Raw genomic sequence first — 26,394 nt, 5'->3', positions numbered from 1 at the left:
CAGTGGCCACTGATCAACTTGCTACTGGTCAACTGGCTACCGTTCCCCAGATATTGGTCAACAAATTTCGAATTTCGGGAGATTTAAGGAACCATATTTCGGGAACCGTAAGTCATACAGAGATGATATTTTGCGATTTTTGCGAGCAAGAGAATAAGGTACGGGTAAAACGATTTCCTTTTACACGTAGGAACAATGACAGTTATCCTTCCCGCTCCATCTCTCCATTCTTTTTAAGTTCGTTCTGACAATGCTCTTGGAGCATTCTCAATTGGTTTAGTATTGGAACCCCCCACCCAAAGTTTGAACCCGTTTCAACAAAAGTTTCTGCATGCACGTCTGATCCCTACATTCATATGGTGTCATTAACGAGACATTGGTAAGATCCAGTGAGAAAAAAACTGGGAATTTAACTTTGGCCCTTCCTTTTACAAGAAAAAAAAATCGCCTTCTTTCCTAATTTGCGTTTCGTGATACTCTTTAGATGTTAATAAACACTTGACGCCTTGTGTTTAACAGAATCTGGCATTCACATATTTAACATAAACTCAATATAATCATTATCGGGAGATTTTAATTTTTCGGGGGGAAAAGTGTCAATATCTTGACTGATTTTTTTATTGTTGTCCAGCTAGTGGTATTTAACATTTTTCGCATAAGTCTACGACATTTTTCCCATTCACAGCATATACCCACTGATTTAATATATCGGTAATTCAAATTGTAAGTAAATATCAAAAATAAATTATCAATATCTGTCTCTCTCTTTATATATATATATATATAATGTAAAAATCTTTTATGGTTAACTCCTCCTATACCATTGAACCGGTTTTGATTATTATTAGTACATAGATGGACCCTAGCCTACCTTAGGCTTTTATTCCATTAATTTTTCCGAACCCCTGTACCTTAAGGTGGTACAGGGATTCAAGAAATTACACCAAAAATACAGTATCTTACGAAACCCTCAAGTTAGAAGGACGAAATTTGGTATACGAACTTCTTATTTAAAATTAAGGGACAAATTTAACAGCGTTTTTAAAAATTTCCGTTTGAAGGAAGGCAGGATGTTATTTTCCATATACTTGTAAATAAAAGTGAATATAGCAATATTTGGTGGCCAACTTCTTCTAGATCGTTGAACCGAATTGAATGATTTTTAGGACATGACCTGGCTTAGTCTTTTATCGTATTATCGGCATACGGGTGGGAAATATAAGCGGAAACAACCGACATTAGTATCTGATCCATAGACTTAGGAGTAACTAAGACGAAAAGTGACACTCCAGATGCCACGTAAGTTCAAACTTATCCCCATTGGCATGGGGGCGGGGTAGGAGCGGGAAGGGGTGACATGTGGCAAAACTCAATAACGATCGATATTGGTGTTCAATCCATAGTTTTCGGGATCCTTAAGAGAATTGTGGCATGCCCGATTGCGCTTATGTCCAAGTTCAACCCCATTGGTATAGGAGGGTGAGAAGGGGTGGCATCCTATGGGCGGAGGGGTTCAAATTATTTTCATAAATCTATTCTCCCTATACGAAGAACGGGCATTTCGGTTTAGTTTAATTATTGTGTCGATGCATAACTTCGTGCGGTTCTTATATTTTATTCTGCTGTTCTGTTAATTCAAATACAAATACAACATAGACATAACATTAATATATTCCACGAGTAGAACAATGCATTGCATACATTTTACTGACACTCACATTAACTCACAATCACTCAGTGATGTATTCACCTCCACTATCTATGAGCTTCTGCCAACGTTCAGGTAGCAGTTCAATGCCTCGCCTGTAGAACTGTTTTGGTTTTGACTGCAAGAAATCTGTTAGCCATTGATCAAGAGAAGTTTTTCTGTGCTGTTCTTTCAGAAGGTGACGAATTCATGATGAAAACATCCAAATAAAAACGTTTTCCCTACTATTTCGTAAATATCTGAAAATCACACTTCGCAAAAGTACTGACATATATCTTCTCCATAGAGAGAGGAGTCCATGCCAAATGCTAGTGAAATAAAACAAAGAAAGACAATAGAAAACCATCGTGTTCATACTTAACTTTGCATCTGCGTTGGCGTGAATAGTGATTAACTTGAAGAACTTTCCATGTTTCTTGCATATTCAACGTTCCACTTATAGCTTATATACACTGAGAAAAAAAATGTAGGTGGCGTACTTAAAAAGGTAGGTTACATGCGTAATTCCTGTAGTTTTTGGGCTTAACGTACAGCAGACGTATAACTGAAAACGCATGTTTTATAATACTTTCTGTATAAGTGTTCCATCTATACGTACTTTCCGGATGAAACAATATAAGCGGTCAGGATCTCACATACAAATGGACGTATATAGCATATAGCTGAGGAATGTAACATAAGTATATGCATGTGATATACGGAAAACTGTTAGATGTCAGACATCCTGCAACGGCATGATGTAACATCTAAGGGCAGTGCCTATGTAGCATACGGATAACATATGCTTCGTACTGATTTCTGTAGTAAGCAAGAGGATACCGTATATTTGTACAATATACCGCTGTCCGGAGAACGGATTTTTCTCTGTGTTCACCATAAAATACAGATAACAAATTGAAATATGTTAGTTTGAAACTTAGGTACAGTATATATGCATTTAGAGATTTTTTTTTTAAGTTTTGTTATGATTGAATGTTCATATACGAGTATTGAGTTTCTTTTTAATTGGATTAGATTCACGTCCGTATAAACCTATCGGGTAGAACACGAAAAATGACTCAATACTGACGTAACTTTATTAGTTGCCTATAAACCTGTTTAAGCTATGTCCAGACACATTCAGCATTCATAGTTGATTTGGAAGGAAATTGAACTCACCATTTCTCTTCTTGACATCGCGCACCAAACGGCATTTTTTTAGTGGTGTAATGGCTCTTTATGAGTCAAATGAATATTTTCAGAAGACTAGTAGCTACATAATCCGACAGGTGGAATCAGACTTTATCGTCATAAAGTACAACAATGGGTCCGAAAGTTCTCCGGTAACTGAACCCTGTATAGTATCGTACGCGTTTAGCTTTGTCGAACTCCTTCAATTGCTGAACACATAATCCAGTACGGCTTCAAAATGTACAAATTAAACAAGTACTTTTTAAAATCAACTCTTGTGATATAAAACCCTCACCTCTCACCGTGCAACGATAATGAAGATTGTAACACGAGCACAACAATGAACAGGAAACAATTTGTCTGGGAGATCAACCATGAATGATCTATAAAACGTGATTAAGCTGAGATGGGTTATCTATACGTGGCACACTCTGTATAATATAAACTGTTACGTGTGGGTATTACATATGCAAACATGACTTTATTTAACTTAGTAGCTATTGAATTGATTTCAGTGAAAACTTCACAAATGTCTTCACTGGAATCTGAGCATAGTTATTACGTATATATTCATATCATAATATTGAAATTCAAAAGCTGTGACTTGTAACACACAAAGCGTAACAAGATGTATGAAAATCATGTATTGTTTTCACTATATTTACACTAAAATTGCACTGCAATTTTTTTTCGCAATTTTATTGCCGAATTCTGTCGAGGAATGTGAAACTTAAAATATATAAAACTATAATCATGCCTGTTGTACTGTATGGCTGCGAAACATGGTCGCATGGAGGGAATAACGTAGACTGGAAGCATTTGAGAACAAGATCCTAAGACGAATATTCAGACCAAGTGGAACGGGAATGGGAATGGCAGGAACTTTATAACGAGGAACTACATAATTTAGACAGTTTACCAAACATTGTTAGGGTCATCAAATCTAGGAGGCTCAGATGGGCAGGTCATGTAGCCAGGATGGAAGAGAGGAACGCTTTCAAAGTCTTAACTGTAAGACCAATCGGGAAACAACCAATAGAAAGACAGAGGCGCAGATGGGAGAACAATATTAAGATGGATCTCACAGAAATAGGAATACAAAGTAGAAACTGGATCTAGTTGGCTAAGAATAGAAGTCAAAGGAAAGCTTTTGTGAACGTGGCATTGAACCTCCGGGTTTCATAGGCCATAGAGTTAGTTAGTTAATTAGTAAATTAGGACTTTCGTCCACAAATTTTCTAATTAAGTTTGAGAATACCACAATGTTTTCCACATTTCTTATACGGTAAATGAGCCAATAATCGTTACGTTTCGATGACATGTCTACTTTTTCATCATCACTTCTAAACTATTGATATCAGATTTCTGATACTATACTAAATAAAAATTCAAAATATGCATTCCTGTCAGCAAACAAGAATAATGTAAAATTTCTTAATAGTATTGATTCTACAATTTAATGCCCCAAAACTGTGCCAAACACCAGTACTCGTCAGTGAAAACCCAGTGCTTATCGCTCATCAACCGTAGTCTTCGCATCACAAAAAAATAATAAAATAAAATAAAAATAAAAAATAAAACCCTAGGCTGCATTGTGGGATCCACAGATGCCATTGTCTTTAGGAAAGAGTATATTTAGTTTGTTTAGTTTTGTTTGCATTTTCCACATAAATAAAATTATATTTAAGAAGAAAATCTACTTCAACAGAAGAAAATATTGTTATAAATAATGTGAGCTAAAAATACATTAAAGTTGGTGTCTCTTTTAACAAATTTAAGTAATGCTTAATTTCTAGGTCCTGTAGGTCCGATCGTAACAGAAAATGGTCATAGTAAGACAATGAGAGATGACGTTTTCTCATTTTCACGTCAAATAAAATGCATCTTATTTATCACGTGTGTGGCTTGTATCAATATGGGAATCGTTGTCCTATACAGCAAAACAGATCCCCTTCAGAAACTTCATCGGAATCATAATCTTCTAAGATAAAAAAAAAATCCTAATGTTTACTTATTCAACTAATATGAATCACTTTTTTCTAACAATTTGAAACACAAGAGTGACTTTGATTTGGTGAAACTTTTCCACATATAGCGTGCATTTACTACAACAACAGTACGTCAAGTTCCATACAAGTTAATGTACTGTATCCTTAAAATCCAAGCATTCCGTAGCTTCTATGCAACCTGTACATCAGCAAAGTATTGTTGGTTGCCTATGACAGAATGATATGTAGCTTTTATTAATGCAAAAATTCTCTACTGTCTTTACCAGATTTTTTTTTTTTTTTTTTGTCTTATTTGTAAATTGAATCAGTCATTTGAGAAACACCTCATGTCCATTTTTGGCCAAAATTGAGTTAGACATATTAAATTGTTGGTTAAGGCTAGACAAATCCAATACGCATAGAACAACTCATCTCCACTTAGTAACCATGGTGATCGCGCATTAGAAAATATCCATTCCTTTGAGAAACACCTCATCTCCTGGAAATGTGTTGTTGTTTCTCAAATGACAAATGCTCCAGGGAAAAATGCTCCATGGAACGCTAAACCAGGTCATATCATAAAGGCTATTGACGAACACACAGCCTATTTTTTCCAGAAAGAAGCCCATTACACCAGCAGGTCTTACAAATACTTGAACGCTAACCTTAATGTAAGAATTATGTGGCCACTTTTCAAAGAAAAACATCCATACTTAAGTGTTGCTTACAAGTTTGATTTGAAAATATTTCATGAGCATTTTGTCCTAACCTTTGGGAGGCCTCAGATTGATTCTTGTTGTAAATGTGAGGAACTGTCTGTCAAAATAAAAAGTCCATCTTTAAATGATGTAGCTAAAAGAGTTTATGTTGCGGAACTCCTTGTGCACAAAAGGAGATCAAACAAGTTTTTCAAAGCCATTGAAAATATTAGAAAAAGTGTTTAACGGATGAAAAAGTAGGTGGGATCTGCATGGACTTTATGCAAAACCTTCAACTTCTTCAAATACCAGTTCAAGAAATATTTTACTTACGGCAGTTAACAGTGAATGCTTTTAATATTCATGATGTTGCAACCAATAAAGCCAAGTTTTATGTATATCATGAGGGCTTAGCTAAGAAAGGGCCGAATGAAATTTGTTCATTTTTAGTTGATTATATCAATGAAGTTCTTGATGCTGGTGTTAGGCATCTTCATGTTTTTTCCAATGGTGCACCTGCGCAAAACAAAAAAAAAGCACCGTGATTATGCAGTTTTTTCTTGCCCTAATAGAAACTGGCCGATTAGACAGTATTCATCACTATTTTGCTATTCGAGGTCATTTGTACCTTCCGTGTGACCGCGACTTTAGTGTAATCAAACAAAAAATTAAAACAACTGACAGGATTTACACAGCAAAACAGTATGCTGAACTTATGTTGCACTCTGCTGCTATTCAGGACAAGTTCCTGGTGGAAATAATAGAAAGAGAAAAAGTGAAGGATTTTAAATCATGGTGTGGTCAATTTTATTTTAAAAAAGAGTAATATCTACGGAGACTCAAGCAAGGAACATCCCAAGGGAAAACAAAATAAAATTCAACATTTCAACTTTTATGGAGTTTCATTACTCTAATAAACATGTAGGCCAAGTTAAAGTACAAAACTTTATTGGTGGACCCAATGAATAAATTTTGACTTGAAAAAACCGGGAATTGGTTTACCAGAGCTTCCAAAAATCAGTGCCGACCCGCAAAAATGTGTACCTATCAATATCAACAAAATCAATGACCTCAAGAAAGTCGAAGCCTATATACCTGCAGACATTGTTGGTAAATTTTATTCAAAAATTTATCACTGGCCAACTATCGATATGGATGACATTGAACTGTTTTAAGAAACAATGTTTGGAAAATGTGTATATATTATTTGAAAAATAAAATACTGATTTTTATTAATAATTTGAATTGTTTTACCTTTTATTTCATACCTGATAACATATCGTTTAGTCAGTCATTTGAGAAACAACACATCTCCAACAAAGTTTATAATTTTTTTTAATGTCAAAATAAAAATAATAACATTTTATTTTGGTAGAATTAGCTTATCAAACTCCTGTAGAAACATTTAAAAAAATCAAAAAATATGTGATGTTAAATTATGGAAATTTTTTTTCTTTTTTTTTTTTTAGATTTCCCGAAAGTTTACTTTTTTGGATATGAGGTGTTTCTCAAATGACCGATTCAATTATATCTTGTTTTTGTCTCCTGAACTAGGAAATCACTGAGAACTTTCAACTAATGCAATAAATAAGTGCAATGGATATTAGAAACAATTTAAGCTTGCAAAATACGTATAGGCCTATAAAACAAATTGTTCTTTATTTTTAACGCAACAAGAAAACGCTCATTTACAAATGTGTTTCTGTATTTGCTTTCAGACGTGAAGAAGGCGATAATTGGCCAGACGATAGGTGGTTTATTTTATGTTGTGTTCAGCGGTCAACCTCTGCTCATTCTTTTAACGACAGCTCCTCTTGCCCTGTACATCAAAAGTAAGTAGTTTTCAAGTATTTTGTTTTGGTTCATGGTAGATGTTTCTTATTACTTCGTTCGTTGATTTCCTACTAGTAAAATTAAAGTTAAAAAACATTAATAACTAATATATATTATGTATTTGGCAGAATGTCAATGCTGTTCATCAACTTATGCATACCTGTAATATGTATATGGATCAAAAAATAAGAACAAGATTCAATCAATATTGATCGTTGAGTTTTTTAAAATGAAAACTGCTTTCTAAAATTATTGCATGTATCAATGAATGTTTGACGACAAAATTGTTACACAATAACCATAGCATCTTCTGGTACACGAGTCATGCCTGGGTGGATCTTATGATGGACGCATAGGAAGGGAGTGGCAGTATTTTTCTTCATATAACTGAATGGAGTTCGCAATTAGAACCACCCACCAAGAATTTCTATTTTAGTGTATTCTACTTTTGTATTTTCCTGCTTTTATCTTCAAATCTAAATATATAAATTGGAAAGATTCAGAGATGCTCATTAAAAAAATCTTAAAAGACTCAATATTTCAGAAATAGTAGACCCAAAACGGGCTTTAAAAAAAGTTAACGATGCTAACGACTTTTTGTTATTCTGTGTGTGTTATAACATGAAATGTTTCATCTGCGCCATTTTCTATTCACCGGATAATTTACATTGCTGAATACGTCGTGTTACTGAAAACCATGTAGTACTCATTTTTTTACGTGCATATAAGGCCTCCATTCTAACATTTATTGTAGTGTAACGGACAGTTTATGTTTGTTTAACTTGTTCATTTTCTCGCATTTACCTAAAGTAGTTGTAATACTTAAGTGGTTATAATATTTTATACTTCCGCACATGTTAACGCTCTACTTCGTGTGTGCTTTTGATAGACCTTACATCGGGTTCGACTCTCGTTGGAGCACAGAATTTCTCGAATTGACAAGTCGTCATGATGCAATTATGGAGTTACTTCCCACATAGCACAAGTACGTCCACGGGATGTCCGAGACTGAGCCCGCAACGGACGACGGGACATCCCGGGATTATCCGAATGTGCTCCCGGGACATCCACAGGATTTCCGCGGGAGATCCAGATGTCCGCTAATATCCCGGGATACTGGATATTCAACAGGACCACGAAGGGATATATATTGGTTTTCCCTCGGACCTCCTGTCCCATCTGGGACGTCCCGTGGACATCCTACATGGGAATCCTTCAGGACGTCCCATGCCGGACGTCCATGGGATGTATTCTCATTGTCCCGATAATCCCGGGAACCGAATGGGATGATTGGGATCAAAATGGGACATCCCAGGGACGTAGTGTGCTATGTGGGTTGAATTAAGAAGTAGCTATGAACAGAAATTCAATATTAATTGCAATGGCAGCCAGTATGTTTACCAAACCTCGCGCAATTCAAAAGAGCCCTGTGTCCGCCTAGTTCTTCATGGACTCTAAAATAAGAAGTTCAACATTAGACTCCAATGCTTTGGTAGGGAATAACATTTGGTCGAGCTGCGGATTATTGTACAGCCATTCACGCTTTAGTTTCAATCTGAAATATCCGCTCCTGGTATAAATAATCTCAGCCGTATCCAAAGACATTTTAAAGTGTGGTTAGCGTCGTATTGACAGTGTGACTAACGCGCGATGCTAACTTTCGTATTTAGAAAACAAGATAAGCAATACCAATTCTCTCGTAATATGTGTGGACCACCCTGTGTAGAAGCCGTGGCTGGCCTTTTTCCATATAAATCGTGGATAACATAACCAATATTTTATTGAACACAGAGGTTAACATCACGCGTTAGTCGCACTTTAAGTACGGCGCTAATCACACGTGAAAACGTTTCTGAACACATCTGTATATGTTTTTTTTTCAAATGTTCTAGTTAGTGGCAGCTCTTGTCCGTAAAAGTGAAACTTTATCATTTCAAACAATGAAATGAAAATTTACTTACTGTTGTAATTCTTGTAAGTGTTTTAAACTTTAAATGTTTGCATCAATTTGGTGTTTGATTCAAACAAACTGTTGAACGAAGAATGAAGAAATTATTAATTGAACATAGTTGTCGTCGGACCATCATCCAGGTGAATTCCACGTTGTCCAATGTTTCGAAAACAATGTTGTCAGTTCTCGAAACGTTGCACGATGTGGAATTCACCTGGCTGATTTACCGAGAACAACTATATTCATTATGACATAATAAGAACGAATAACTATGTACAGTCTTGTTCAAAAGTGGGCAGCACCTATCTTTGAAAACCCTTGTACTCTAACCTATTGTTTGGGAGACCCGGGTTTGATTCCCGACGGTAGCTCATATAGTTCGGATCCCACGTTAAACTGTAGGCCCACGTCTCATATAGCCTCGCTGCTCGCCTCGCAAAATCTGACCTATTGTTGGAATTAATTCAAACAAATTCTGCTTTTCTTATGCCAATTGAGATCTTTGAACTAATATATTTTCATTTCCTAGGTGCGGTTGCCAGAATGCCCTTATAAAGCAAGATGAGTGGCTAAATCTCTTTGAACAAGACTGTACCAAGCATAGTAATTTAAATACACTTTTTTTTCAAAAGTTTCCTATCATAATTAAGTTACAACTAAATGAATATTTGGACTACGAAATGTGTAGCTTTGCATCCATTGAAACATTAAATTCCTTCGAGAATCAGGGAACTTTTCCCATTTCATATATTTCTAAGGGTAGTGATCGCTATTTGAGTATTACATAATACCTTCATTTGCAATGTGGTCGTCATTGTGTGAATGTTCTTATGTTTTCTCCCTACCTTCAATTGTTTTCATATATTACGAGTAATCGTTAGTTTTTGCTTCGTGTATTTTCGATTGTTTTCATGCCTCGAAAATCGTCGTTAGTTTTCCTTGATTTAGTGTAGCAAGCTCTGCTACTGAGCGTCCTAGTTCTTCGAATTCTACTGGATCCATCGGATACAACCTGACAAGTCTATCTAAAGGGAAGCATCCTCTCTGGTCGCTTCACAATGGTCGTTTCCATTGAAGATGCATTAACTGTTTGAACGTCAAGGAATTCGAGGATGTGAAGAAGAAGTGTGTTGGAGAGAATCTGTTTTTGTATGAGAGAGAAAAGAGAAAGAGAGAGTGAGAGAGAATAGAAGCTGATCGATGTGCTGTCGCATCAGAAGAGATTTTTCCCAATAGAACATAATAGTAACACTCTTTGCTCACAGATATGTGCACATTCTGATAGAAATCTTGTTTTCGTCAATGTCATAATTTCCTTCATCAATGGAGTATAACTTCAGTTTACCATCCAGAACCTAAATCCCACACTTTCATTTCTAAAAAAAAAAAAAAAAAAAAAAAAAAAAAAAAAACAACGATACGCATTCCTGTTCCTCAAGATAGATACTGGTTATTTTCGTCCTTCATTGCGTTTTTGCTGAAAAATCAAAGAGTATATATTTGTACCATTCATAATTTGTAAGCTAGTGCTAAAAAGTTGACGATTTTCTGCCGTACAACAGACTTTGATCTACGAGGTTCCAGGTTTGATTTCGGATGGGAGACCATCGAACAGTACAGTGGTTCAGATCGCAATTTAACTGTCGGACTACCAACGAGGTTACTTTGTGCCCAATACAGTATTTTTTTGTAATTACTCTTCTAATTTATTCTTTAAAGTTGTAAGAACATAGGTTATTGCTCAACATGTTTGGCTAAAGCGAATAACTTACGGTGGTTTAATTTCAACGTTAGTGTGTGTCCTAAAATTTGCTATTTTAAGTTAGTGGGTACAAACCCTCCCCCCCCCTTTGGTAGGAGATGTGACTGACATTTTGCGGTATCATTCCTAGATGGCAGTATAGTAAATAGATGTATCCCGCCTTTTCTGAATTTGGCGGTTAACCTCATCCCGTGTACTGTTCATTTAGAGAGTTTCACGTTATAGTGTGTCTCATAAATTTGATATTTTAAGTTGGTGGGCGCAAAGTAACCCCCCCTGTTGGTAGGAGATGTGACTGACGTTTAGAAGTGTCACTCCTAGATGGCAGCATAATGAGTTGAGTTGATTTTGAGTTTAACGTCCCGTCCAGCAACGTGGCTATATGAGAAGTGGATCTACTGGTTAACGTAGAATCCGAACCACATGAGTTCCCGCTGATAATAGAAACCCGGGTCTCCCGCGTCAAAGACGCTTACGCTAACCGCTTAGCCACGAAGGAGCTCGGAAGCATAATGAATAGCTGTCAGTCTTGTGCTGTGTACTGTTCACTTCAATCTGTAGATTTTTGTGAGAGTTTCTAATTAGTTTCTTTTGCGAGATATAATTAATCTTAACAAGTGGGCATAAATGATCCCCCCCCCTTGGTAGTCCGCGTTACAAAAAAAAATGTGTAGATAGTGCGAGGGTTAATCTATAATATCTCGTCGTTTGTAATCTCGCTTCTGACAAAGGACGTTAATGCAAATGAACTAATCAATGAATTTCTGATGATCGGTAATTTATACTGGAGCACAATGCATGAAATATTTCTAATTTGTAGGCGGGAGCGGTAGTGGGGTTCTATAATTCACCTCTCTTGGAGGTGAGATAGTGAAGTGTGGAACGGCTTTTACTGTGAGCGTTGACCATGCATCTATGTTGTGTGCATAGCAGATTCAAGTTCTAGTTATGGTGGTGGACCAAGTTAACAGTAGATCCGTCCTTTGTAACCTCTGTATTAGATAAGAACGCAGAACACAAAAACTTAAATTCTTCAGTGTGCGAAGGGACAGAATGTTAGACATTCAAATTAAATTAGAGAGCATGTGGGAAAGCCGTTCCTAACATTTAATGCCATCTATGGAAGAAATACTGTAGGAGTTGTAACTGTTTAGCTGCGTCAGTTTCTTGGAGACAGGTGTCTGAATCAGTCGCTGTGCGTTGAGCTTGCATACTGCATGACAATGCTCCAGCGCATATGGCTGTTGTTGGCAATCCTCAAGTGGTAAATCTGGCCTGTAAGGTGGATATATGGTATGTGCTGAATCTCCTCAAAGTCACCATTTTTCACTGCAGCCTTTTAAAACAATGGCCATGTAAAGTGGAGAATTATCATGCAGTATGCGAGCGTAATGCATACTGACTAATTCAAGCAACTGCCTCCAACGAATTGACGCAGTTAAAGAGTTACAACTAATACATTATTTCTTTCATAGATGGCACTGTATATCATCAACGTCTTAGTAGTAGTGTCGCGATCAGTGTCAGGCTAAAAACTTTGAAAAACACTTTCGTAAGAGCACAGATTGGTGTATCCTGAATGCATATCGAAAACCAATTTCTCACTAATAGTATATTTTTCAATGTTAAAACCGGAAATGATAGATTTCCAGCACTTCCGGTTTGATTACGGTAGAATTACTGTAGGAGATGGAATACATTCTTGAGACTCTGAACCCACATATAAAAAACGCTTCTCAATCTATCTTACCATTTTTGCTCTGATACGTGTCAACAGACAAACAGACATAGCCTTTGCCGTAGATAAGACAAGATTTCTCGTTGCTTAGCATAGTTTCGAAAGGGAATAAAGATTACGTACCATTGCACTAACCTTTCTCGCTCCCATTTCTTCTGTTAAATCAGGTTATGCTGCAGTTATTACTGAAACATATCCTTATTAACTACAGTAAATAAACTATAGCACTATAGTGCTTATACAGGTTGTATCAAAAAGGACTTTACAACTTTGGAAACTTATATTGATTTATTCATTTATATTGTAGACATGGTTTGGTGCCATTTTGTAACAAAATAGGCCTACATCAAGTTTTGACTCACGTAGTACACTAGTTCCGAAACAAGCCACCGCAAGCGCTAGTGGCAGTTGCAGCAAAGATGACTGCTTTTACCAGTCCCGGGCGTGAAAGCTGTGTGTTCTGATTTGAAGAATCCAAGTCTGCGACAACTGTCCAGCGCAAATTTTCGTACAAAGTATGGTACAGATCCTGCCAGTAGTCCTACTATTTGTCAGTAGGATAAGCGTTTTATTGAAACTGGATGTTTGGTAAGACACAATAAATCTTCAAGTCGTCCCTGTACGTCTGAAAACGTTGTAGAGCAAGTGTGACTTCACATGGGATGTGAGCAGCGTCACCAATGATAGCCACGTTGAACCTCTTTTGCTATAAGGTAAAAAAAAAAAAAAAAACTTGATGTATTTTGCTACAAAAGACGGCAAAACCATGTCTGTAAACTAGTTAAATAAATCAATATGAACTTACAAATTTGTAAAGTAATATTTGATACCTCCTGTATCAATATGCTAACAGTAAGCACTATAGTATCTGAGAGCAAACTAATATGTTTTGACATGTATTAAGAACTGAAACACTTCAAAAATCCAGGGGTCCAAGTAACCCGGACGGCCATATATGGGAATGATATGTATTTTAAGAAATGAGAACGATAAAGTTTACTGTGGTGGCCCGTAACCTTTCATTTAAGATTATATTATACCGTACAATTGATGCTGAGAATCGATCAATTAACACCAACGGTTTATGTAACTGGTGTCGTGAGTGTGTTTCCAAACTTTATAGTTCAGAGAAAGGGGAAAAAAATGCGACTGCTTTTAGAACTACAAATATTTTTTTTCTACTTGTTAATAAATTTGTATTTTCAATACTGCACATAACATAGCGGAAGTTTCCACTGGTCAAAAGATATAGACAGATTGAAATAAAGTTTTAAATGGCGAAAATATGCTCATCACTTGTTTTTAAATATTTTATATTTTACTTCATCCTTTACTTAGAAAAGTGGAGGTCATTGTTCTTCTCAAAATAGTGGAAAATCCCACTGCTCACCCTGTCTCTCATATTATTCCAGTACTCTTGTAAGCCATGGTATATCTAATAGCTTGTCCCGCTGTCACCATGTTTTCAATTTCCTTTCAATTAAGCATAAAATTGTAATATCATGAATGCAGCATATTGTATTCACCTTTTGTATTTGTTTGGATTTGCAGTTATGGATTGGTTTGCATTTGTGTATTAAATTTCCAACAAGGAATATTAATATAATTCCAGATTCAAAACAAAAAAAAACTGCATTTTTTTTTTCCTCAAGTATTTTCAATAATATGATATGCCTGTAATGATAATAATAAGAAGGAGAAAATAAATAGAAGAAAGAAGAAGAATGAGAAGAAGGAAAACTGAAATATCAGGTTTAATTCAATTAACCATTTGGATTGGAGAGAAATGTAATGACATATTTAATATAACGTAATTTTTATTGATATGCTTTAACCTATTACAAAGCCTCTTAAGCCTGAGAAATGGTGTATCTTCATAATACAGGGTGACTGATAATTCGATGCATTCCTTGCAAGGGGATATTTTACAAGTATTTTGGAACATTTTCACCCATATGAACCGGGGTTCGAAAGTCAATAGTTTCTGAGTAATTTGCACATGTATGATTTCCTTGAAAGGGTCTTTCCTCGTAAGATAGTGAAATCGGCCCTTGATCCAAATTGGGTCGCTATTTACCCAAAACGTTACCCTTGAACTAAAACCACCTCAAAAAAATTGATCCCCTACCCCCTCCCCTTACTAAATTATCGTATCATATATGCTCAAAATTGAATATTTTTTTAAAAAGTTTGGTGGGGGAGGTCCAAAAATTTCGAAAGTTTCACAGATTGTAGATACTATCTAGATGGAAATATGCATTTTTTTCAAAACCATAGATGCGTATTTTCTTTATTTTTTGTGTATTGAAAATTTCAAAAAAAAAATGTAGAAAAAATTGGGGGGTACACGTGGCTGATTTTTCGGTTTAAAAAATGGTTATGCCCTTAGGTACAACATATATTTTTTTCGGGGCCTGAAAGTGATGGTAACACTGTCGACAAGAACTAAAACTGAAAACAAACGTGTTTTTCGCGCAGTTTTCTCACTGAGGGCCCCTTCAAACAATCCTTTGCCAGAGTTCACAATTTTCCTTTCTCTTGCGTCCCTACCGATTCTGTCGTTCTTGGGCTGCTTCGATTGCGTCCGTTTCGGAATAGAAACGCCAAATATATCTCCGTAACAGTGCTTCTACTACAACCGACTCTTGCACAACGAAAGTTTCACACACCTCGCGTCGGCTCCTCGTATCTGTCAGTGCTTGCTTCACTGGCCATACACAGTGGCACTATCGATAGCGCTCTCTGCCCGGATAAGGGTTAAGTAAATCTAACGAGTATCTATAATCAAGATTACCAAAAATCAATGAAGGACTATTGTTTTTCGCAACCAAAAAGCTTACTACTGGATGTAAATATTACTTTCTATCTACATACTCCCTTCGAATCTGGAGTTAAATACGTAGCAGTCGTTGCGATAGGTTTTAATTTTAAATCACCAAAATAGCGATTTTCGTATAATGTCACAAAATTGAATATAGGTATATTAAAAACCATTTACTCAATTACAATGAAATTTGCTTATTATTTATTCCATAATAACAAAAATTATAATAAAAATAAAAAAAAATACATGTTGCACTTACAAACTATTCCTTCTGTCGTGTCTTCTTGTTCGTTTAGAAGTCCAATTTTGTGTGGTGCAGTCTGGAAAATCTACAGATGGCAGCACATTACTGTCTACTCTTGAGTGACATTTGTTTCCGTTTATGTGGGAAAACAATAGATTGCAGAATATGCATTATTTCGTCACCGCTAAACGGACGTATACGTGTATGTCGAACCGCCTCTAGAAACACTATAATGGTCCGTACATGGGTACGTCGAACAAGCTTGAAGAGTTAAAGACTGATATTCTAATTGCACTTTCGAAGTATGACAAAATCTAATGATATATTCAAGCAAGTTCACACTATACTAGCTCATCAACATTCAATTGACAAGAACTTGGTAGAAAGGGATCTCCAGAAATATTTTACACCTCTTTGGACGCCCATATCTGTATATATATCTGTAAAAATATATATCTGTAAAAATACGTGTTGCGGTTTACAAAATAAACACTCTACAAAAATGCAGATCTTCCTACAGAATGCTAACAGAACCTTCCTCCTACATGAATAATTTCAAAATTTTGTACCTCTTGAAGATTAACAGAATAGCAGTAGATAATTCCCACTTGTCATTCTTAATTACAGGTACTTCATGATACAGAAGTAATAACTACTTATCTAAACTTTTTTCTCGTTTTCATCATGTATGTTTTTTCTCCTTAACGGTGAAGTGAATTGCGTCTAGCTTGCGGAATTAATAAATTTCAAATAAAACTCTCTCTATCTTGAAAACTCAGCATACACAAATATGGCTATTTTCACAGACGGACTCCCTCGAGCAAAAAGCCATCTAGAACCCTCCCCCTTGCTTTGTTTGCCTTGTGTGAAATTATGTGTTACATTCATACATTTCTCTGGGTTAAAATTAACCGAATTGAGTAGCTTGTATAGTCTGCAACAGTGTAACTATGTCGTTTTTCAACATGAAAAATGTTATATAGATGAGGAGTGTAAAACAGAAAAAGTAGTATTACTGAAATATTATGATTATAATTATATTGATAATTTATTCATTTATGCTAATGACTTAACATTAAGCAGTTCTGCTTTTTAATATCAGTTTTAACGTCACAGATCTTACCAGGAAGTAAATTTAAAATTTCCAATATGACAAAAAATTCTAATCGAGAAGATACACCAATGATCTATCATCTTTCAGTGAAAATTTGTAACAAAGTTGTCATACATTTAGTTTTATTAACATACTGCCTTTATTTAAATATAATTCATATTTATTGTTGTAGTAACTTGAAAAAAATATTGAAATGATTTGTTTTCCAATTAGAACACAATCTATAATATTACTATTTGTAATCCATAAATATTGTATATACAATAATTTGATTGTGGCACGGAATTCAAGTTAGGAATTCGTATTGCGCAAGCTGGAAAATGATACAAAAGATTGATAGACGAGAAAAATATTGATCTGACCTCAAAGGAAAAAAAAATCACCTCCAAAGCAACAGACAGTGCAAACATCTTGATTTTCATGTAAGATCAAATTATACTGCTGTTGTTCTGACAACCTCAATTTCATTGAATGTAAATACCTATGAAAAAAAAAGATGTACTAAGGTCTAATAAATTGAATTTATCATTATTACAGATAGTTTGCCATTATAGTCCTCAACGGTCTTCAGCTAACCTATTCGCCTTCAAGTACGATTTTTCTGTTTTGATACCGTCCAACAATTGTATATACAAAATTAGAATTAGTTAAAACTTTACGAAAACAAAATGATTGTTCAAATTACGTAATTTTGAGAACAGGCCGAAGAATGATGTAAGTAGTTCTCCATAATAAATTCTAAAATTGACTACCTTGAAGATAAATTCATTTCTCTGAAGATTTTTCACCTGTAACATACTCTTCTTTCTGTCAAATTTTCTCCCCTTAAGCTTTATGGTGTTTTTTTTTTTCTCGAAACGCGATTATTCAATTAATACCATCTCTTTTAAGAGAACTTAAATTTTAGGTCTTCCTGCTTCTCTTTTTCTTCTTGCTTCCTTCCTTTGTCCTGTTCTTTCGATTTTCACTCATATTTCTTCAATTTCTAATGAATTTATTTCTATTCCAAGGAGGCAATCGTTTATTTATTTATTTATTTATTTCAAGGAAATCAGTAATGAGCTCTGTCAGATGTTCATTTTCTATTTTTCTATTTTTGTTCTTGAAACCGAGAACATGGCAGAAAATAATAAACCTTAAAAGCTAGTTATAGCGAGAAGACGATTAAGTGCACAGTGCAAACTAACTTTGTGGCTAAGATCAGTGGTTCTATTCAGCCGGTTCGCTGAAACCGCTTGTTAAAATATTTCCAGTTCGCAGAACCGTTTGTTATACTCAGACATAACAGTAAATTTTACCCAGTGATACCCAGGAACAGTAAATTTTAGTTTAACTGTCTTTGCTTTTTAGAAATTCTTACATCTACAGGGTTAAACATCTCTCTCAAAACAAGATATAAGCGTTTATTTCTTAATCTCAAATACTCGTATATCAAGAATGAGAACTAGGATCACATGAGTGTAGTGGTGACGGTTATTTATATTTAAACTTGAAACGCATGCATACCATTAACAACAATTATCGATCCATTGATGGATTAAGGTCTTTCCAATACTTTTGACAACCTTCTATCTTGGATAATTTCCAGGACATTCACAGTGATCCCTAATTTCGTGACAGCATCTTGTATTAGGATGTTGTGTCAGTCTCTACTTGTCACTTGTGGTATCCAGTAAAAATTTTGCTTTCTTCTACCTTGTGTGGTTTGTTTCCTAAGAGAGCTATATCCATCTACTCTCTCTCTCTCTCTCTATATATATATATATATATATATATATATAGAGAGAGAGAGAGAGAGAGAGAGAGAGAGAGAGAGCGAGAGAGAGAGAGAGAGATCAAGGTTTATCCCTACAGAAGCAAACCTTTGCTATTGAATTATTGTTACCCATCTCCCTAACATTCTACTACCGCCTTCTTGGCCTGACTAAAGTTCCCTTTCCACTAGGCTTACCGAAAAGGCTTTTGTGTAGCGGACGATCTGTGTATTTTATCTTACTGTTAGTCGTACTCTGGTCTCAAATAACTTATGCGTATATACATGATATACAGGGTGTTTCAAAACAACACCAACAACGTTTAGGAGGTGATTCCTGATACCAAGATAAGACAAAAAATATAGACCAACCTGTGTATAAAAATGCTTCCTTTCGGAGTTATAGGATGTCGAAAAGATGAAAAAATGAATTTTAAAAGTCCATAGCTACGAAACTATGGGACCTACCGTAGTCGGGTCAAGACTTCGCATAGGAACTAATATGTGCGCTATTCAAAAATACATGTTTCAGAATCCTAAGGTAATTTTTATAGAGAGAGTTTGGCTACGGGCATACAATCTGAAGTACCCACCAACTACCTCTACAAAAATTGTTACGGAAGTACCACAGGATTATGAAACATGTATTTTTGAAAAGTGCACATATTAGTACCTATACGAAGTCTTGACCCGACTACGGTAGGTCCCACAGTTTTGGAGCTATGGACCTTTAAAGTTCATTTTTTTTCATGTTTTCGACACCTTGTAACTCCGAAAAGGTAACATTTGTGCACCCAGGTTGGTATATATTTTATGTCCTATTTTGGTGTCAGGAATCACCTCTCAAACGTTGATCGTGTTGTTTTGAAACACCCTGTATAATGTGTCGCATTGCAGGCTCGTATCTAAAATGTTGAAAATCCGGATAACTGGATAATAGGATATCAAAAAAAGGTTTTATTATATAAAGCAGTTGGAGACGAACACAGTCTGAAACAATTCCATCTGTTGACTACCCAGACAATTAGTTAGATATGAGAAATGCAAAAATTGAACAGTTTCTATTACGTGTTGCTGGTGAAAAGATCTGTATGGTAAAAAAAACAAAAAAAACGCTGCCTCAACGTTTTCCCATAATAACTAACACGATCGGCAAATTTACAGTGTAAAATATATTTCTCAGATAGCAGACAGGCGTATTTATTTTTAGTTAAATTCAAATAATAAGAATAATAGTTTAAAATGTTTAAACTCATCCACCTTAATTGCATGTCCAGAAAGTTGACACTGACGCAAACTAAAAAAAAAGAAAAAGATACCTCTCCAATACTGAATTTCTACAACACTATTGCTGCGTGACAACGTTACAATTCCTCACCGAACTCGGTTGCTAACACCTTGGAAAGCAACTTGATTCTTGCTTGACTAGTTTGAACCGCTCAATTATCAAGAAGCATATCTAATCTTGCGGTGATTAGTGGAAAAACTTCCTTCCACTGACATTCTATAACTCATAATTACCTTCAGATGGGAAAAGGGAACTTTGAAAAACTTTAGCCAGTTATCTCTCAAGTTAAAATGAATTAGCTTTGCTCTTACCAGGTCGTGTGTTTACAAGGCCTTGGTCGTTGTCAAGGGAAGACACATCACCGTACTAACATGAGAATTTCTCTGTTCAATTCGCGTAACTTTTCCAAACTTGTGGTTTTAATTCTGCTTCGAGAAGGAGCAGAAACACACAATTCAAGAAGAAGCTGAAATAGGAAAGTTTCTATGCAAGGAATAATTGTTGTTGGAAAATTTCAGTTTCAAGGAAACTGTGTTTGTTAAAACTGTTTTCTTTTACAGTTGAGAAAAATGTGTTTCTTAAATAAATAATTGGTTTATTCCTTAATTAACAAAATCGTCGTGACATTATCAGGTTCCAGTTTTAAAGAGCGGAGCATATTTGACAAGTAGTAGGGGCACCTAGAAATAGGACACTTCCGCTGAACTTAGGTCAAGTTACAAGTAGATCTCCGCTGAACTATTCAAGAAACGAGTATAAACTTTATTATAAATATGTTTATCTATCAATCTTGCAATATCTTGCTCAGAACTGATGACCACTTATATGCGAGGGTGATTTAGAAAGTAATTCCTTCAAGGCGATACCTTTATTTGTGTTTGACAAGTAGCATCAATACAGGTATCAATGGAAAGCTTGCAACGTCAGCTACAAATGGTTGTATCATTTTTCGACATAGTCCCCATTACGGACAACACACTTGCTCTAACTCGAAACAGGGGCTTTCATGCCGTCGGCGAAGAATCGTGGTTGGTGCTGGCAACACCATTATCGAACTGCCTCTTCTACATCCGCGTCATAACTGTAACGTTGGCCCTTAAGGTGATCCCTAAGTTTGAAGAAGAGCTAAAAGTTGCAGGGCGCAAGATCCGGACTATAGGCACTATGAGATAGAATATCTGTAAACTTCAGACGTTGCAGTGCTGCCTGAGTTTTGTGGCTTGTATGCGGACAAGCACTGTCGTGCTGCAAATTATATGTTTATTTGCGAGTGCGTTGCAATCTGACCCGTAGTCGCTTTAGGATGTCACCGTATCAATCTGTGTTTATTGTCTGACCGTTTCCCAGAAATTCAGTATGCACGACACCATTCCAATCCTAGAAGAGAGTCAACAACACTTTACCAGCAGATGGGACAACTTTGAATTTTTTGGTGGAGTTGAGGATGTGTGACAGTACTCCATCGACTGACAGTGTTGACATCAACACAGGCATCCCAGTAAACTGGAGTCATACAGCAATGAATGGTCCTGGGCGCACAATCTTCCACAGTTAAAAATTCAATGACAACCTGCTGTTTCAACAGGACGTCAACACTGGATTACATGGACTGCTCCATTACTCTGGAACGAGAAGAGATAGGAAGGTGAAACAAGTGGCATTCTATAGCTTAGACATTGGTGCATTTATGATAAACAGTTCAGAATGTTTGCAATACTATTAGCCAAGTAGTGAGCTTGGAGACATTTCCTTCTGAATGCTCCTCGTATGTTTCCACCCACTATTACCTGAAGTACACAGAAATGTTTCTTTTATATTTCAGCTTTCACATTTGTTTAGAAGGCTACCTGTATATTTGTGAAGCTTAATCTATCTCACGCGTGAGGACCGATCTCTCATTTGGGGTTGTGGCTTAGACAAATAAAATCAATCCTATTCAAACACCAAGGACCCTGTAAAGATAACTAATTCTATGTTGAACTTAGTCATGCAAGATGATGCCCATAGATTGTTCTATATCTTAGCAATTTCTGTAAATTATGTATCTAGGGTCCCAATAGTGACTAACACAAGTCATCTTCTTCACCGTATTACAGCCCGGTTAGGTTCAATTTTATATGTTGCTATTCTCTAGTTAGAACAAGTGTGTAGTTTTGAAGAAATTCAGTAGAAATGTCTAGAAGTTACAATGACAGTACGTCCTCTCTGCCAAAACCAGTTAACTGTGAAAACTGATTTGTTTGGAGTTAACGTTCTATATTAGTACTGTGGATACGGGAGACAAGACCTTTTTTCTTCGAAAAGGAATCCAATCTATTTCTTGGGTTGGTATCCAAGGCAAACACGCGCGTTAGTCTCAGTACTCAAGAACTACATGCAGCTGGCATGCAATCAGAACTGAAATTTGGAGGACGAATCTTCTCTCAACTATCCCCATTTTGTTCTAGTAGTATCAAGATCTACAATATTTCATACTCAAAATTTCATACCCGTTATCATCGGATCTCGGAATCAAGGAAATATAAATCAACGCAAATTTGATCAATCTTATCTTAACTATATATAAAACTACATGAGCTGACATAAATTATTGAGCACTTCCTGTAGGGTTACAATGATTAAATTTGGCATGATTGTAGCTTTCGAGAACTAACCGACAGGAAAATTGCCAAAAGTAATTTTTATTTTTAGGGGGTCTAAAGAGGGGATGAAAAATTTCCCCATGTTATTTAAATGGACCCTTTTTTTTTACCTATAATCTCTGTTTTGGGTACTTAGAATTGGAATAAAATCTTGAAATTCGATCATTTCCTAAGTGAATTATCAGAAATAAAAATTTCCAACCGTAGAGTGGTTAAAGTATGAAAAATCTTTCCCATGTTATTTATATGGGACGTCTCCTACACTTCAAAATGTTTAGGCACTTCCGGCAAGATTAGAATGATGTAATTTGGCATGATTGTAGCCTTCCAGGATTAACCGACAGAAAAATTGCCAAAATTGAATATTTTTAATTTTTAGGGGTCTAAAGGGGGCTGAAAAAATTTCCATACTATTTAAATGGGCGTTTTCTTTGGATACAAAATCTTATCTTTTAGATAGTTGAAATAGGAAAAGAAACGATAGAATTGTGAGGTCAAGGGGTGCGAAGCCGTAGGCCGACCAAATACAGTGTGTGGGGGCGAAGCCCCCGAATGGGCAGATTCAGGAAATATGAAGAGCAAATTCACGAAATTCACTGTTGATTCAAAGGCCGATAAAGGAATGTAAGGCGTAGGTCGAGCAGACTCAGGGGTCTGGGGGCAGAGCCCCCCACATAGCCAAAGGCTAGTCTATATTATAAAATTGAAAGTGACTAAGTTTGTGACTCTTAATCTCTTGAAACGCCCGATCGATCCCAATAAAATTTTCAACATTCATGAGGTTCGGGCCTGGAAGCGTTTTTAACTATTCACTTTGATGGTGTAACTTAGGGGAGGAAGAGGAGGGGGAGATATAAAAAATGAATACAACTTAATAACTCTTGAACCAAATGACCTATATCGATCAAATTTTCGGCATAGATGAGGTTCGTGCCTGGGATGTTTTTCATTATTTCACTTCGACGGCAGAACTTCGGGGAGGGGAGGGAGGAGGGAAATATATAAAAATGAATAAAACTAAGTAAGTACCGACTAATCACGATCAAACTTTCCACATAGATAAGATTCAGACGTGGGTTGTTTTCGTTATTTCACTTTCACAGTCCAACATATATATAATGAAAAATGAAAGTGACTGTCTTTGTGACTTCATCACTCTTAAACCACTCGACCGATCTCGATCAAATTGTGAAAATAGATATGCTTCAGACCTTTCATGATTTTTATCATATTTCTTTGTAGGTGCAACTTAGGGGAGGGGAGGGGAAGATATTTAAAAATGATTAAAAAGAACCGATATTAGTCTCGAATCTATAGTCCTTGGGGTCACTGAGAAGAACAGTGACACTCTCGATGCTGTTTAAATTCAAATTCAGCCTCGAAACTTGGGGGAGGGGGAGAGAAAAATATATAAAAATGATCGACAATGACCAATATTGGTGTCGAATCCATAGATTTCGGGGTCGCGGGTTCGCAGAGATGAACAGTGACACTTTCAATGCCCTGCCCCGCAACCTGGGGAGGGGATATATATATATATATATATACAGGCGAGGATCCAAGGGGGCTATAGTTCCCCCTGACGCTTATGTTTACACTGGATGAAATGGGCTTCAATCCTACTTTCTTTACACTGGATAACAAAGCGGCAATCCTGAATTATTCAAATCCTGATATCCTAAATCATTGATATATATATATATATATATATATATATATATATATATATATATATATATATATATATATATATATATATATATATATATATATAAATCATTAAAAATGATGAATATTAGTGACGAATACGTAATTTTCGGGGTCGCTGTGATGAAAACGCTTTAGTAGTAGTAGTAAAAAAGTGACTGACTAACGGAACATATTACCTTTTTTAAAATTTAACCCAGAGAGGCGGGTAGTTGATGCTATAGTACTCGCGCCGAGTCGTAAAGCTTAGGCTCTAAACCAATCATTGCTTGAGCTTTGGTACATCGGAAAACTTCGGTACAATTCGTGGAGCCGCTTCCCGAGCGCACACTTGGGGAAACGTCAAACAACTGAAATTCGTCAACAATGTTGCCAAATTTTGAAGATAGTGTAAAAGAGTTTAAAAAGAATAACATTTAAAAATAACCAATAATAACACTGAACAACAATAACCACAGAAACAATTATTCTAAAACGGTAACAAAAACACGAATAGTAACAATGAGAATATAAGGCAACAACAACAACAAAAACAATTAAGAAAACGGAACTTCGCGCCAATCCGACAACACTGTACTCTCGGGACATGTTTTCTGTGTAGCGTGAGAGACGACACTGACAAAACGTGATGGGTGGGGGTTGACGACCGGAACACACCCTCGCGTTCTATTGGGTGGTGAAGTCGGTAGATCTAGGTCAAGCATCACGACTCTGCGCGAATACTATAGTATATACATAAAAATGATGGTGACTACGTTTGTCACTTCATACCTCTTGAACTACACGACCGATGCCGATCAAATTTTCAACATAGATAAGGTTTCGTCCTGGGATGTTTTTATTATTATTATTATTTCACTTTAACGGTGCAACTTAGGGGAGGGGAGAGATATATATAAACATAAATAAAAGTGAAAGTGACTACGTTTGTAAGTTAATAACTCTTCAACCACGAGACCGATCTACATCAAATTTTCAACATAGATCAGGTTCGGGCCTGGAATGTTTTCTGTCATTTCATTTTGACGGTACAACTTATGGAAGGGGGAGGACTAGATTTTTAAAAATGATCGAAAATGACCGAAATTAGTGTGGAAAATTTTCGGAGTCGCTGAGATGAGCAGTGACACTCTCGATGACGTTTAAATCCAAATTTACCCCCATAAATTGGGGAGGGGAGGGACATATATATATATATATATACAAATGATCGAAAATGACAGATATTACTGCCGAATCCATAGTTTTCAGCGTAGCAGAGATGAACAGTGATACCTCCGATCCAGTTTAAATCCAAAATCAGCCCTTTTTGTCCAAAGTGAAAAGTATTCTCCCCGTGTGAAAAAACGGGTATTTTGCTAGTTTGAACCAAATATAAGAGGGTTTATACATTTATTTTTATTTTCATTATAAATGGGTAGAGGAAAGTGTCTTCTCAATAGCTAGTGGTACTTAAGTTGGTTTAGGTTCTTTTACTTTGGATCACAGGAATGCAATACTATATGGATACAGATATATGATAATAATTGTTCTTTAACCCATTGGTATATGTTTTTTTCTTACTACCACATATAGATACTTCTATTGTGTACTTACTAAACAATTCAATCGATTGTTTCTTAACTTACAACACGCTCATACCAGTCATCTCTTAGCGAATAATGCAACGATTAAGAAATGTAATGTTCCAGCACATCTAATAGATGGTTGCATAAATCGAAAAATGAAAATGAAGTGAAATCTTTGAGTTTTACGTCCCACAGTTATGCCGGTTAGGCTAAAGGAGACGGTGAAGATGAGAAAAGAATGAAATTGTGCGAGGAAACGGGAGAACCCGAGAAAACCCACGAGCACGGTGTTTGTTTACCACCACAAAGTCCACGTGACTCGAGCTGGGATCGAACCAGGGACCCCAAGCACCGGAGGTGAACGCTCTACTACTGAGCTACCAAGCCCCTCTGCATAAATCGACTT

The 26,394-nt window shown here is 36.1% G+C and overlaps 1 protein-coding gene across 1 annotated transcript in view; it reads left to right on the top strand.

The window, feature by feature from the left end:
* LOC145687895 (solute carrier family 4 member 11-like) overlaps positions 1-26,394 on the top strand; it is a 560,150-nt gene that overhangs the window by 473,461 nt on the left and 60,295 nt on the right. The window contains exon 6 of the mRNA XM_081761438.1: positions 7,283-7,396. Coding sequence (XP_081617564.1) covers positions 7,283-7,396 — 114 coding nt within the window. The remainder of the gene's footprint in view (positions 1-7,282; positions 7,397-26,394) is intronic.

The sequence above is a fragment of the Thermobia domestica genome, chromosome 6 (assembly GCF_964235325.1).
Source record: "Thermobia domestica chromosome 6, izTheDome1.hap1.1, whole genome shotgun sequence".
NCBI lineage: Eukaryota > Metazoa > Arthropoda > Insecta > Zygentoma > Lepismatidae > Thermobia > Thermobia domestica.
The sequence above is the reverse complement of the archived record's forward strand: the minus strand, read 5'-3'. Positions and strand labels throughout refer to the sequence as shown.